The following is a 15,425-nucleotide window of genomic DNA, read 5'->3' as shown; positions in this document are numbered from 1 at the left end:
GTAACGAAGTGATATGTTCCATCTGGATGCTGTAGTTTACTTTTGCAAAACAGCCATATTGCTTTTACTTAGCAAAACTTCAGAGATTGAGAATTGTGGGATGACCAATGCCATATTACTCCACTTTATGGAGTTTATACGGTTTGTGACTCACCCTAATGGTAGATTTTTTTTCCCTGGAAGTCACATTAGGCTTAATATCCTTAATAACTTACACCAGTATGATGATATTCTATGAATATCTATTAATAATAATAATAATAAGAATAATAATAATAATAATATATTTTGCATTTACTTGCCCAATGAAATCTGAGCTGTAATTGAACAATGCACAAGGCAGACACTGCGAATCCCAGCGTCTTTCCTGCAGAATGCGGCTATCAAACGCTCTGGCCTTGATAAAGTCCTTGCAGAAGGCAGCAAATTGGAATTCAGTGTAACTGCATGCTGATACAATCTATTCTACATGTCAGTACTGCTGGAAGCGGCCTTGTTCTCCAATTGTCCCTCCTCGATCTCTCACTGAGGTCCCGGACCTCTGGTTCCTTCGCTGTGCTCCGTGCCCCACATCTGATAGAACTGGGTGAAGTCGACGTAAGGAGGCACGCGACCCGTCTCGTCTGGCTGTGCCGCCTGACTCGCGCGCTGTCTGAACAGGCTGCCGTCGCCCGAGCTGGAGCTGGAGCTCTGAGTGCGCGTGTTGGTGGACTGCAGCGTCGCCGTGGGACTTTGCCTGGACACAGGAGACACATAAAAGCCTTATGATGGGCTGTAAAATGTGCATGTCTACTACAGGAGACCTATTAGAAGGAACTATTAGGTTATCGGCTGTTTGTGTGTAAATGTTTAACAATTATTGAACTGCACTAATTAACGTGCGGAGAAAGATTTATGATTTGTATTAGAGTATACCTCAGTGCTGTTGAATTCTCATTAATAAATGATTTAATAAATCAGTAATTGTTGTTAAACAGAGCAATAAAGGAGGTGGTGTGGCAGGCTGTCTTTTATCCCAGAGGTTCCTCATGTCTGTGTTGCTATTTTGGTTCGCTCTTTTATATCTGCTGTTATAGCATATAGTCTTGCTGGAGTCCCCACTTACACCCCTGATTACACCGTATAGTGTCTCGAACAATGAGAATGCTTAATCTTTATTTACTCTCTGCTTGTAGAGCAAACATGCCTCTGAGGTTCCAGTGACCACTGTTCCTGTCCTTTCTTCTCATCAGATCTGCCTGGTTCATCCTGACGCCCTACCTCTGGATGGTGCTCCGTGCAGCTGGAGATGGTTCCAAATCCACAGTCTAAAGATCCTTAAAGCCGCTAAGCAACATTCTTTTGTACAAACTCATATGCTTTATCTGTGTAAAGCTGCTTTGAGACAATACCCATAGAAAAAAAGCTCTATACAAAAAATAAATAAATATTTTGTTTGAGTTGAATTGAATAAATAGGGGGGGGGGGATGGTTGATTAAACACAACACATACAGCAACGAGAGTTGAACAGGCTTGATTCAATCCATTTACATTTAAATAGTAGACTTCTGAAGAACAGCTTGTAGAACGTGCGGCGTGTGCTTCTACCATGGCTGTAACGTGTCAATGAGCAATGCAGCGACGAACTTCCTCAAAGGAGAACAGCGCGCTTAATTGCAATATAAAATAAAGACAGGAAATGAATGGAAGTAGACTTCTAATTAATACTCGTGTGCCTCTGGAGAAAGGCACAGGTGCGCCTTGACACGGATACGAGCACACGGAAAAACATCCAGCAAACGCCGCTACGAGGACCTTTTAAAATATTCATAGAAACTTTAATGGAAACCTGGACTAAAGACTGAGCATGAAGGGGGATGAAAAAGGGGTGGGGCTGAAATACATACCCAGGGGTGGGGGTGCCTCCTTCCAGCGTGGAAGCGGTGTTGGTCCCGTTGGTAAGCGTGCCCTGTGTTGGCATGACCAAAGAGAGGGTCACACTCGTCTTACTGGTGCTCTGGTTGTTTGAATAGGGCACAGAGACAGGGTAGATACGGCCACCTGAGGGGGAAAAAAAAAAAAAAAGAAGTGTTGGAGTGAGAGAAAGACGGAGAAGTGTAGAGGAATAGGGTGTTAATACAAAAACATTGTAGATATCATTGAAAAAAAGAATGATGGAATATAGAATAAAAGAAAAGAAAAGCCAAAGAGGAAATGGGGGTGGGGGGGGCGAGGTGAAGAGAGGAGAGAAAAGCCATTAAAAAAGACAGACAGAACAAGGGCAAGGAGAAAAAGGTTGGGGTAATAACAGAGAAATGAAATAGATGGCAGATAAGTGAGGCAGAGAGATAGAGATAGACAGAGAGAGAGACTGAGAGTGTGAAAGTAGGCAGAGGGTCTTAAATAAAGACGGGTATGATATATGAGGGTGCTGCAACTATTCACTCTCAACGATCGCTCGTTCTCTCGGTATTGATTTTTACACACTATACAATCTGCACACTGTAGTTTCCTATCGCTATATTTAGTAACCAAACAAAATCATTCTGCATTAATGAGGAGGGGGGGTTCATCTGCCAGTTTATTAGGAACATTCTTGCAATTTTTTTATCGGCCAATCACGTCGCAGCGGTGCAGTGCAGAAAAACATCAAGATGTCATGTCCAAAGACTTTGACCAAGGAAATCTGGTGCACACACTAATGCAGTAATAACTGCAGTAACTCAAATACAAAAACAAATGCGGTGAGAAAAAGCATCTCTGAATTAGGGCCGTTATACACACTGACATAATCGTCTTTTTCTTTATTAATCCGAGTCCTTCTGCTATCAATACGATTCAACGGCTTCATCCTGTTCTATCTGAAAAGCAAATCATTTCAGGCTGAACACAAAAGATTCTAGTGGTTAAACCCTTGTAAGGTTTCTACCTCGAAACCCATGCAACTGTCAGTCACTCCGGATTCATTAGCCGATTGGCTTCTCCTTGTGGGCGGCGTAACGCATTTTCTGTAATGTTAGATCATAATCATAAAAAATATTGATGCAAGAGGAAGCGGTGCTGCAATACATTTGCACAATTTGAAGCCGTTCAATAAAAAAAAGTAAAAAAAAAGTAAAAAAAAAAAAACAAACATCTAACGTTTATGTTTAATATCATGAGAGTGAAATGTTCTTGAGCTGTACAAACTAATTTTCCTACATTCATTTTTTTTTTTTTTTTTTTTTTAATAAAATGCAATGCAGAAACACTTCTGGGATTTGACCTCAACCTTGCAGTCACTGGTGCAAAACTTTAAATGCTGATCTAATGCTGCCCTTATTAATCCACTGCTCACAATTATGTTACTGCTCTCTGATTATAAAAAAACATTAAGGGGGAAGGGTGCTAAAGCGATGCTACAGGAAGCGGTGCAGGTTCTGAAACAGGAAGCCGTACAAACCAGCAAATGCATGTAATAGATGAAACTCGGAGCGAGACAGATCAGCTGTCTGTATGCACATTTTTCTGCAAAGTTAGAAAGAATAATTTTTGCATGCAGTTGCATTCAGTACCTTCAACCAAACCTGTTCCAGCATGACAATACGACAAAGCCGGCTCCATGAAAATACGCTTTGCATAGGATGGAGTGATCTTAAAAGGCCTTCTAAAGAGCTCTGACCTCAAACCTACTGAAAACCTTTGAGTTGAATTGAAATGCTGACTGCACCGCTGCATCAATACTAACGCCCCTTGATCCTGAATGAGAAAAACGCCTTTAAACCGAAAAGCCTCCAATGTGGCTGAATTACAACAAATCAGCAAAGATTTATATTATATTTTATATATATAATCCTGCCAGGTTTATAGGTCTTTAAACCTGACGATCATGTGAGCCAATCAATCTGCCGTTCTAACACAACTAAAATTTGATATATGTTAAGATATATCTCAGCTGGAACTGAAAAACTGAGCTACTTTGTGCTTGCTTTGTTTTCATCCAACCACAGGAATGTATCTCCCACTGGCCCGTGCTGATTGAATGTGTTCTCGGGCCGGCGCCAATGACACACGGCACAAAACGTGGAACGCGACAGCTGGCTCGTTGCGTCAGGGTCCTTTGGCTAGCTCGCGGGTCGATGACGCCGTGTTGTCAACCAGAACATAACAAAATATTGTGTATAGAGCTAACTTTTAAATACCGCAAACATTTGGAAAGAAACTTGCGCCGGAATACACGGGTAAATATGACACCGAGAGACCCGACACGCGCACTCAGACACACACACACACACGTAGGGAGAAAGGGGCAAAGAGCAGGGTATGTTTACCTTGTGTTGGAGTAAGTGAGCCGTCTGATAGAGGGTAATTAATGGTGCGAATGAGCAGGGTCATGTCCTCGTGGCGTGAACACTGCACCGCTCTCTGTTTGTCGTAGGCGTCATAATGAAGCCGCTTCACGCGCTCCACCACCGACTGGGCCACCGCCTCCACGTTGCCCTGTTGGGCCAACTCTGCCGACACCATAGCAACCATCTCCTGGAGGCAGGAATTATGGGACATGGAGTCCATCAGCGGCATCGGGGTCAAGTTATAGTAAACCAGTGACCCAACAGCATCCCTGCATCTTTTCCTTATTCATTTTATCCTTTCTTTTTTGACATATTTACTAAAGCAGGTCACCGGTTTCTTCACCTTTCACAGCTACTCGATGCAACACTTCATGTTGTCTGTGTGCTTTGCACATTGCGCCATTAACAATGATGACGAACAATAAAGAAAAATCCTATTGAAGTCTTTTCTATTCCTGGAAAAATCCACTCTAATCAAAGGTAAGAATCTTGCGTCGTTTCATCCACAGAGTTGTGAAACACTGATTTTTCCAGACTTCTTTATTTTACTGGAAGATCGAAATGGGAAAGTTTGCGATTGTAATCGCTCTATTTAGGCACGTTGTAGCACATACATCTGTCTCACTCTATGAACTGCTTTCAATCAAGTGCACTTGCATTGAATGAAAGTACATATTCAGGAAAGTACCAGCTATTTGTCTGTTTGCCAAGTTGCATACCAATGTAGTGTTAGCCAGGCTCACACTGTGTGATTTTTTAAATAGTCCTTTGTGATTGGTGCTTGTGAAGACTGTGGTGAGCACCATGTCACACTGTAAGATCTCGGTTTTGTCATAACGTCAGACTGTACCACAGTCAAAAATCGGCACACACGAGAAAAGAGTAAGTATTGCGAAGCACTAATTTTGAACCGTGATCAAAAATTGTGGACACAAGGACGGGTACATCGATCGAAATGAAATCAGTTTGTAGGAATTACTAATAAAACACACCTGATTGGCTTGCTCGGGTCCGTGGGCGGTCTCAAGGGCCTTAATGAGCCCCTCTGACATTAGCAACAGGAAGCCGGTGACTCCATCCAGCGTCTGACCGCCGTGAATCTCGGGCTCGGCGATGATCGGCTTGCTCTTGGCAGCACTAATAATGGACGTGTGGAATAAGCAAACCGTCAGGTTTAGCCACCGGATGCAGCTATTCAATGCTGCTCAATTGTGCACTTTGTACAAGTGTGTGTGTGTGTGTGTGTGTGTGTGCGTGTGTGTGCAAGAGAGGTCTTGAATTAAAAACAGCAACATCCTTTGCATGCCTGTGGCATCCGGAAGGCAGGAAACGGAGGTTTGGCTGAGCAGGTTAATGTCATGGACGAGAGGAGTAATGCTGTAATTGTCCAACTGGACAGCAGTCAAACAGACAAGGTGGATAACAGACCATGAGGAAAGGGAGAGACAGAGACAGAGACAGAGAGAGAGAGAGAGAGAGAGAGAGAGAGAGACAGGAAGGCCCCTTAGATGGAGACGCAGGCACAATCCAAGAGACTGAAAGCGAGAAGAAACGGAAACAGTCTGGTGTATACAGAGACAGAAATATGGAAAGACAATGAACAGGTACATGCTGAATCAAACACTGGGCCTCGTTTTTTAGGCTGGATATGAACAAATGCACTCATAAATCATTCACGAGGTTGCTGCGATTTTTAAATATGGATTGCCTGTCAAGACGAAACGGTAAAGTCTTATTTATTTCAAATGCACATGTGAATTTAATGAGACCTCAAATAATTAGTGATTCAAAAGTAGTCCCATCATGACAAATGATGGAAAATGGAGACTAGCTCTCAATTTATAGTACAAATAATATAATAGAACGACTTAGTAGATGTCTATGGCTGCGGGTGCTCTGCTTTGGGTGAGCTGCATTGCTGGAAGGATTCAGTTCTGTGTGGTTTTTGAGGGCTTCACTAAATATAAATCTGCTGTGAGTGAGCTGATTAGCATTTACAGACATATGCGTGAGGAAATCAGTGGGTGGGAAAAGATTTTGTGTGAAAAGATCTGGTGTGAATTTGGCTCTAACACATTCACATACCATGACGGAAATAAAGTCAAATTTTTTTGGTTGGTGTATAATGAAATCTTAAATTTTTCTTTTTCAAAGCTGAGATTTTGAGGCCCAATTAATACGAGGTGGTATCAAAAAGTTTCAAAACTAGCTTTGTTTACAAGAAAGTACATTATGCTTACACAAGATCCCCTTCAAAATAGTCCCCTTGCATGGCGATACAGCGCTCCCGGCGTTCCTGACACTTCTGGGATGTGTCCTGGAAGTATTCTATGTGTCAAAAAACAAACAAAAAAAAAAAGCGCCGACCACTAAACTGGATCTACATCTTCAGGAAGAGGGTGAAGTCCGCAGGAGCCGAATCTGGCGAGTAGGGTGTGTGCGGAAGTGAGGTGATGTGGAATGTTTCGGTGATCCAACAATCATCATGCACAAGTTGCTAAATGATTTTGCCATTCTCGGCAGTTAAACTCGTTGAAGGTCTTCCTGATCTCTTCCAGTGATGTTCTCACTTGAAGCGAGTGTGCCACTTAAAACACCTCGGACGACTCGTTGCACCATTGTATGCATTGTGTGTCATGTTAACCGCCTCTGTGGCAGATTTGCCCAGTCTCACACAGAATATAACGTTTGCTCGTTCTTCTAACTTGCCGTCCATTAAACCGCAGACGTCAAAATAGCACCAGTTGGAACCGTTAGTCTCGAAACTTTTTGATACAATCTCGGGGACTAATAATAATAGAAGTTGTGAAACATGTAAATATCTTGCCAGGTGTCTCTAGCTGATGAGTTTCAATTGTTTCCAATTTATAAACAAAAATGATTGTCATGACCAACAGAACCCACCGGTTTGCTTCAGGCCGAATGTATTGGGAATGTTATCACTTAATCAAAAACCTGAACCTTAATTCAATTTCCACTTTAGTGTTTATGCAAAGCACAAATACAGAGCAAATGGAATTCAGAGTTGCAGTGAGACGGGTATAAATGCTAAATAAAATGTCTCCGACTTTAATGAAATGAAAACGAGGGCTGATTTTAGCTCTGCGCAAACAGAATTGCGAAAGATGTGTCAAAATCTGAAAGATTATGGTGCATTTACTTCCTTTTGAACCCACCTCAGGACATCGATGTCTGTGTAGCTGAATTTCACCTTGTAGTCTCCAATCCGCCTCAGACTGCTCTGACCTGCGATTATCCCCACCTGTCTGAGCCGATTTGGGTCCAGGCCTGAGAAGAGAGGAAAAGGGAAAGAGAGGGGGTGGGGTGGGGGGAATATTTCTCTAAGAAAGAGTTTTATCTAACCATGACAGAGGAAAAGATGACAGCCCACACACCGTACTCACCTAGCTGAGCAAGTCTGGCCAGCTCATCTTCATTATCGATTGTGTGGGCTCGTCCGATCTGAATCACCTGATTCTGACGGTCACTGGTGTACTTGCACAGCAGAGCTCGATTCGTGCCTGAGCAGTACCCCAAACACACACACACACACACACACACACACACACACACACACACACACACACACACCAGTATATTACTCAGTCTGATTTCACTGCAGATGAGTTAATCAGTCAAAAGAATGTAAATGACTATGCAAATAATTCAGGGTTTCTGCAGGTTTCACCAAGTCAAATTTAAGACTTTTTAAGACCATTAAAATGTAAATTAAGACTTATCTCACACCAACAAACACGCACGCACACACACACACACTGCATCCAGACAATATTAACAGCGCTTTCACATTTTCTTGTTATTGCCTGAAAATCACTCAAATCAAATTCCATAATCTTTCATGATTTTCCAAAATGCGTGGGAACCCTGAATGTCTTCTCTTGATCTGCATGTAAAGACTGCAAAAAAACATCATCATGAAGACCCGACAGCTGGATGGGAGAACAGAAAGCCATTTTAGTGGAGATTTTTTAGCACGTGCGAAACCAATGCAACAATTCGGACTGTTCTGGAAAATAAAAGAAAGCACTCAGACATCGAAAAGGTCAGCCAAAATGACAGCAGATGTTGAAATGAAACAATGAGAAAGCTGTAAAGTCAGTGACATCACCAACGTCCTCTACAGGTCAGGGCAGAGGTGAAGGCCATCACAATCCGCCATTCAAAGAAAACACAGAGGCGATACAATAAGCTGCAACGTTCTAATCAGCAGAAAAATCAGAAGGGTGGACCGGAATTTGCAAAAAAATACAGAAATGATCCACAAACGTTTCGAAAAAAGCTTACGCAATGGTATAGAAAAGTATCATGAATAGCTTTCTCAACAAACGGCACAGTCACAGGGAGCACCGACCTTCATAGATCAGTGTGCCAAAAGACCTCGTCCTGGGTACAACGGAAGCAGTGCAACTGGTGCTAATCTATTACCACGTCTGATATTCTGACCACGTGTGCACTTTGACGTGAGTTTGTTGCCAAAAACATGATCTCACTTCCGAACCTACTTGGCTTCGACCTCTTTCCGAAGATGATCTTTTTTGACACTATTGCAAAGGATCCATTGCTGTGCAAGGGGACTAATTTTCAAGGTGATGGTGTATAAACATAGATAAATAAAGTACTTCCTTATAAACAGGGCTATTCTCTAAATCTTTTGACACCACCTCATAAACTGAGTGACGGTAACGTGGAAAAGTGGAGAAAGAAAGGATCTGCTCATGATCCAAATCATCTGAGGTCATCAGAACAAGCATGGTGGAGATAATGTTATGGATCGAACTTGCATGGCCCCTTATATTTACTGCTTATGTATATAATAATTATAGATTTAAACCGGCCAAATCAACCACCAGACCGTAACCCAACCGGACATGCATTTCACCTCCTGAAAACGAGTCTGACCAAAAGGTCCAACAAGTGAAATACAAGTGCAAGCCAGAAAAGGCATCACAAGCTTGATGTCATCCACGGGTCGTCTTGAAGCAAACGAAACTCACGAAAATATGAAATACGCTAAAAAAAAAAAACGTTCTGCTCGCTCCACGACTGCGCCGTGTTTGCTCATATTCTCCTCTACAATAATGGTTCTCTTTCCCTTCAGATGGAAAAGACCAAAAAAAATGTTTTCTTTCATCAACTGCATTACCATATCTGTCTCAGCTTTTTCCGAGACAACCTAACCTAGGGCGATGTGCCGCTTCGACCACAGCTTGACCTTTTTAGAAAGTCAAACCCGCATGCAAAACAGAGAAATTAGGCATTTTAATGTCAAACTCGCAAGAAAAAGGCAAAAGGTCTGTGTGCGCGCGCGCGTGTGTGTGTTGTGTTTGTATCTTGAGGGGAAACAAAGCAATGTCTGAACAGACAGCAGCACTAACGGAAGGAGATCGGATCGAGAGCTGAATGGCATTTATGTACATTTCCCGCAGGAGAACATTACATCAAGCCACCTGGAGGTGTAAGGGATATGACATACCGCTAGTTTAATACGTGACCAACGACCTAATAAAAATGCTGAATTTAGGAACTTAAATCCATGGTGTACTTTGGTATTTATATCTATATTTAGTACTAACATGGATTAATGTTATTTAAACCTGATAAACCAGATCTTCATGAAAATGGGCATTGCCATGCTGGAACAGGTTCGGGTTAGCCTCCGGGGGCATCCTATACGATTGTGTGACTACAGCACGATGGTAAGAATGTGGGCAAGAAGCACATATGGCTAAAAAAAAACTCTGGTGTCCCTATAATTTTGTCCATATAGTGTATGTTTAACTTGTAAATAATATAAATGTCTTGCAGCTTTTTTCAGACGTGAAGAAAAACAAAAAGGGGTGGACAAATGAAAAAAATAAAAATAAAACTGATGCGTGCGTGTGTGTGTGTATGTGTGTGTGTGTGTACGTACCCACATTAGCGATGTACAGCTTGTTGTTTAGAATGAGAGCAACAACAGCCGTGGCTCCGCCAGACACATCCTGCTCCAGAGTCTTCAGCCGCTCCGCAATCTTTTGACTCTGAGGAGAAAGCTGGTGAAACAACGCCCCCTGCAGAACAAAGAAAGGAACTGCATGACTTAAATGCTCTTTCAACACAGTACAGCCAAATGCTCAAATTCCTCAATTATCTACTGATAATAGAAAAAAAAAAAAAATCAAGAACCAACGCAATGATTCGTGCATCTCTACTAGTGGAATAAATCATTATGGATTACAAAATGTAAAGAATTAAATCTGTGTATTTAAATTCACCAGTGTGTAAAACTACACAAATATCAGAAAAAAAGATTTGTGCTTCTCCTTCCTTTATTCGGTGTTGAATCATAAAGCATGACAAATTTTTTCTTTTGTATTTCAGTACCTGGCTTTGCTGTGACCTCTGCTGTTCTACAGTGTGTTGTGCTTTAATCATGATGTTCTCATGCTCGGGACCGACAAAAGGAATTTTCTATTCATGAATTCGTTTTCTATGGGGGACCTTGAAAGACGCTGCTGTAACCATTCTCTTTGCCGTCCGTGAGTGTGTGTGTGTGTGTGTGTGTGTGTGTGTGTTTTGTGAGTGTTCTTGCCTCTGGGAGTTGCGATTGAAGGTTGGCCTTTTCTGCAAGTGCGTCATCGATGGTCTCAAAGTAACTCTTCTCCACCACATCAAAAGCCTTGAAGACACCGATAGAAACAAATGGAAGAAAACACAAAATTAATTTAAACCGAATAACCGTAAGTGACATCTATTACAACGTCATTTCATTTAACCGCTACATACACAAGAAGTCATTTTGAAAACATTCGAAGAGTCAATAGGACTGCACAGAAGTGTCCATTTTTTGTGTGAAGGCATGTCAGTATAAGAAAGTTCCCTATTAGGGCTTACTAAGTGTTGCCTCTGTGATATAGTAAAGCAAATCCGAAGATGGAAATGATTCATGTACATGTGCTTTCTTTTTCTAAATCAACACAATGTTTACTGAAGTATAAATTGTAACAGCTCTGATTCACCTTATCTACACCAAACAATACTAATTATCTTTATGTAATAAAGGCTGAAAAAAATAAACATTACGCTTTAATTAATTATACACTATTGCAACATGCATCTAGTTTAACTGTTATCTATGTATATAAAAAAAATAATAATTTACAGAGTCACTGAAAAATTGACTGAATTAATGGTTGACTTATTGACTGACCTACTAAATCAAACTTACTGACAGACCAGCTGATGTACTGATTGACCTATAGAACATCAGATTTACTGACCCAAAATCTTTTCGGCATATGAAATGACTGACTGGAATGACTGACTACCTAACTGCCCCACAGTCGTACTGAACGGCTGATATACACATACTGATCAATTTACTGACCAACTCTATTGCTGTTTCCCACAATAATCAACTAACTGACCTAATATTCAACTGACTTACCTTTCCATCTAACTGACTTACTGTCCAACAATTCAAACTACAGTCCAACTAACTGACTTACTGTCCAACAATTCAAACTACAGTCCAACTAACTGACTTACTATTTAAATAACTGACTTACTATTCAAGTAACTGACCAACAGTCCAACTGACTGACTTACTGTCCAACAATCCAAACTACATCCAACTAACTGACTTACTGTCCAACAATCCAAACTACAGTCCAACTAACTGACTTACTATTCAAGTAATTGACCAACAGTCCAACTAACTGACCAACAGTCCAACTAACTGACCGACAGTCCAACTAACCAACCAACAGTCCAACAACCCAAACTACAGTCCAACTAACTGACTTACAGTCTAACAAACCAAACTACAGTCCAACTAACTGACCAACAGTCCAACTAACTGACCAACAGTCCAATTAACCAACCAACAGTCCAACAACCCAAACTACAGTCCAACTAACTGACTTACTGTCCAACTAACTGACCAACAGTCCAACAATCCAAACTACAGTCCAACTAACTGACTTACTGTCCAACAATCCAAACTACAGTCCAACTAACTGACTTATAGTCCAACTAACTGATCAACAGTCCAACTAACTGACCAACAGTCCAACAATCCAAACTACAGTCCAACTAACTGACTTACTGTCCAACAAGCCAAACTACATCCCAACTAACTGACTTACTATTTAAGTAACTGACTTACTGTTCAACAAACTGACCTAGCAACTTAAATGTCCTACTGAATAAATGAGCAACTTAGTGATGAAACTGACTGCCTGACTATCTGACCTGACTATTACACCCGCAGACATACCATTCAACTACTAAAAGTCTGAGAGATCAACTAACTTTTTTGTCTAAACTAACTACCTACTTACTATCTAACCTGCTGCATGACTTACAAACTAACTTCTTGTCCAACTGATTTACTCAACAAAAGAATGGCTTACTAACAGAGTGACCTGTTGTCCAACTAACACCGAGTGAGCGCCTAATACACTTTGTGCTGCTTCTAAACCTTTTTCTTATCCTGGACAATTTTTATTAAAAAAAACAAAAAAAAAAAACACATTAAATCAACAAAAGAAACAGTTTAGTTAACCAGGGAAATCAAACCTAGCTTGTGATCATTATTGTGTGACTGTGAATGAATCGGCTCGAGTAGGCAGCAGTAGTGAAGCTCCAATGATTAAAAAAAGCCAGGTACCTGTAAGAGGAGACGCCGGACGTCTGAGTCAGAGTGATTGGAGTTGAGCTGGCCTAGAAGAAGCTCTGCAGTCAGACACTGGGACATGAAATTGGCCACTCGGCTGCCATCGTAACCATTAAACACCCCATACAGAAAACAGAACTCGGTACTGTTGGAAAAAACGAAAGGGACTGAATTCATCTTCCACATGCATGGTATTAAGGAGACAAGAGAGACAGGGGCAACCGAGCCGAGTTGCCGAATCTGAAGCCGTTTGACCACTTGATCACAGGAGATGCAGTTTAATGTTTCAGAGCTCACCTGAAGTGGAAGTGGCAGTCCTCATTAGGGTGCATCTGGGTGCTTTTGCCATCTGGGCTGTAAACACAGTTTGGTGCTGTCCCCACACCACACAGCTGGCACATGGGCAGGTCATCTGTCCAGCTCTGGTGCTAAAACCCACAGCATGAAGACCAGAACATGGCGTTAATACATTTCAAAATGAGTGGCATTTATACCATCTGCAGCGGTTAGAGTTTCAAAAACCCACGCCAATGAAGTACATTCTAAGGCACAATGATGAAGTCTCTAAAATCTCAAATCGCTTCTGACTGTTGTTCTTCTGAAGTAATGGTTTCTTGGTTTCTGAAAACTGTCTATCGAAATATAAATTCGGAGAAGCATTTAGGTAAATCGCCAGTTTCCAAGACTGTACATTTTAATAAATGTATCCGCTGCAGCAGAGGTAGCTCTTGGTCTTTCATTCCTGGGACAGTCCTCATAAGAGCCCTTGTCATCAGAGCATTTGATGGCTTTGGAGACTGCACTTGGGGATACATGTAAAGTTCTTGAGATCTTTCCGATTGACTGACCTTCATTTCTTTAAAAACGAGTATTTTTTCTTCACTAAACTGATTGTTTCTTGCCATAGTCTGAATTTAAACAGTAGTTGAAGTAGAAGTAATAGGGCTCTGACTCAGTACTCACCCTTTTTCCTGCACAAGACAACTGAAGGTCTAAAGAACATTATGAATGAAAGAAATCTCACAAATGAACAACAATGAAAATAATACAAAGAAAAACTACTGAAGAAGAAGGTCTCCAAACTTTTGACTGGTACAATGTATATGATACAAACGTGTAAAAACATCCAGAGCCTCCCCTAACACATCCATACTGTTCATGTTCACAGAATTATGGGTGTCTAACCAAATTCTGGACCTTAAAATTTTATTAATCGTATTTATAACACTAATTTGTCGGTTTATTTACTTTTCAAGAAGGTTTTAGGACTTCTTGGTGGATTAGATGGGCTAAGAAATACAAGGATAATGCTATAAATCCCAAATCACAACAATGAGTACAGGTAGTGCACTTGAAAGGGCGCAGAACCTATTCGTTCATGCTCTTTGTAGTGCACTTTGATAGGGAGTTTTACAGCCATTTGGGCCCCAACCCACAAAAGTTAGCAACGCTAATTTGTTCCCAGGAACCACACGGTATGTTCAGAAACAAGGCAGTATTCCGTATGTTTTAAAGTTATACACTCGAATCTATAGCATGACAATTATAAATATATTTGTAACAATTATAACAGCAATTAAATCCGTACAGCAAATTAAACAGGGTATTATTTAGACATTTAAATGCTAGCAGGCTAACTATACAAGTATTACACTTCCGCTAGAGATAACGTTTATATTCTGACAGCGTCAAAATCAGATTGAGAAGCTACAATTATAAATAATTGCAACGGTAGGAAGAGGAGAAAATGAATAAAAGTGGCATAATTATTCTCTTACACTATGCATCAGAGGCTTACGCGACGCCGCCATCTTGAAGCGGAAACGGGACTTTTAGGATTTCGTAAAGACTCGGGAGCGTTCGGCAATCCTCGGGTCCGGGGCTCATGCTCGTGCCTGTGCTCGTGCTCGTGCTCGTGCTAAAGCGACCACACCGCTTTGTGAGAAACCAAAGCAACAGGAGGCCTTTCAGTGTCTTCTTCTTCTTCTTTCGGCTGCTTCCAATAGGGGTCGCCAAAGCGGATCACCCGTCTCCATACCACCCTGTCCTTTACATCTGCCTTTTTCACACCAACTACCTGCATGTCTTCCCTCACCACATCCATGAACCTCCTCCTTGGCCTTCCTCTTTTTTTCCTACCTGGTGGCTCCATCCTCAGCATTCTTCTACCAATATAGTTCATGTCCCTTCTCTGCACATGTCCAAACCATCTCAATCTCGCCTCCCTCACCTTGTCTCCAAAACATCCTACATGGGCTGTCCCTCTAATAAACTCATTTCAAATCCTGTACACACATGTACTCTGTCTTACTCATACTGACTTTCATTCCCCTTCTCTCCAGCGCATATCTCCACCTCTCCAGGCTCTTCTCAACCTGCTCACTACTCTAACCACAAATCACAATATCATCTGCAAACATCATAGTCCAGGGAGACT

At 41.5% G+C, this 15,425-nt stretch overlaps 1 protein-coding gene across 1 annotated transcript; it reads right to left on the bottom strand.

The window, feature by feature from the left end:
* Window positions 1-267: 267 nt before the first annotated feature.
* On the bottom strand, window positions 268-14,922 carry tab1 (TGF-beta activated kinase 1/MAP3K7 binding protein 1). The gene is made up of 11 exons (XM_046850055.1): window positions 14,767-14,922; window positions 13,286-13,416; window positions 12,983-13,133; window positions 10,904-10,990; window positions 10,244-10,382; window positions 7,716-7,832; window positions 7,488-7,599; window positions 5,304-5,448; window positions 4,291-4,498; window positions 1,888-2,041; window positions 268-736 (listed from the first exon to the last, which is right to left on the bottom strand). The coding sequence occupies exons 1-11, from the start codon at window positions 14,797-14,799 to the stop codon at window positions 523-525; spliced, it is 1,491 nt and encodes a 496-aa protein (XP_046706011.1). The 5' UTR covers window positions 14,800-14,922; the 3' UTR covers window positions 268-522.
* Between the last annotated feature and the right edge of the window lie 503 nt (window positions 14,923-15,425).

The sequence above is a fragment of the Silurus meridionalis genome, chromosome 1 (genome assembly GCF_014805685.1).
Source record: "Silurus meridionalis isolate SWU-2019-XX chromosome 1, ASM1480568v1, whole genome shotgun sequence".
NCBI lineage: Eukaryota > Metazoa > Chordata > Actinopteri > Siluriformes > Siluridae > Silurus > Silurus meridionalis.
This window is presented reverse-complemented; position numbering and strand designations above follow the sequence as displayed.

Excerpts from the sequence above, each read along its gene's own strand:
- tab1 (XM_046850055.1), bottom strand. The coding sequence starts at position 14,799 with ATGGCGGCGTCGCGTAAGCCTCTGATGCATAGT. Across the intron at positions 7,600-7,715 it reads GGCCAGACTTGCTCAGCTAG|GCCTGGACCCAAATCGGCTC; the intron begins GTGAGTACGGTG and ends CTCTCTTCTCAG. Across the intron at positions 737-1,887 it reads GGAGGCACCCCCACCCCTGG|GCAAAGTCCCACGGCGACGC; the intron begins GTATGTATTTCA and ends TCCTGTGTCCAG.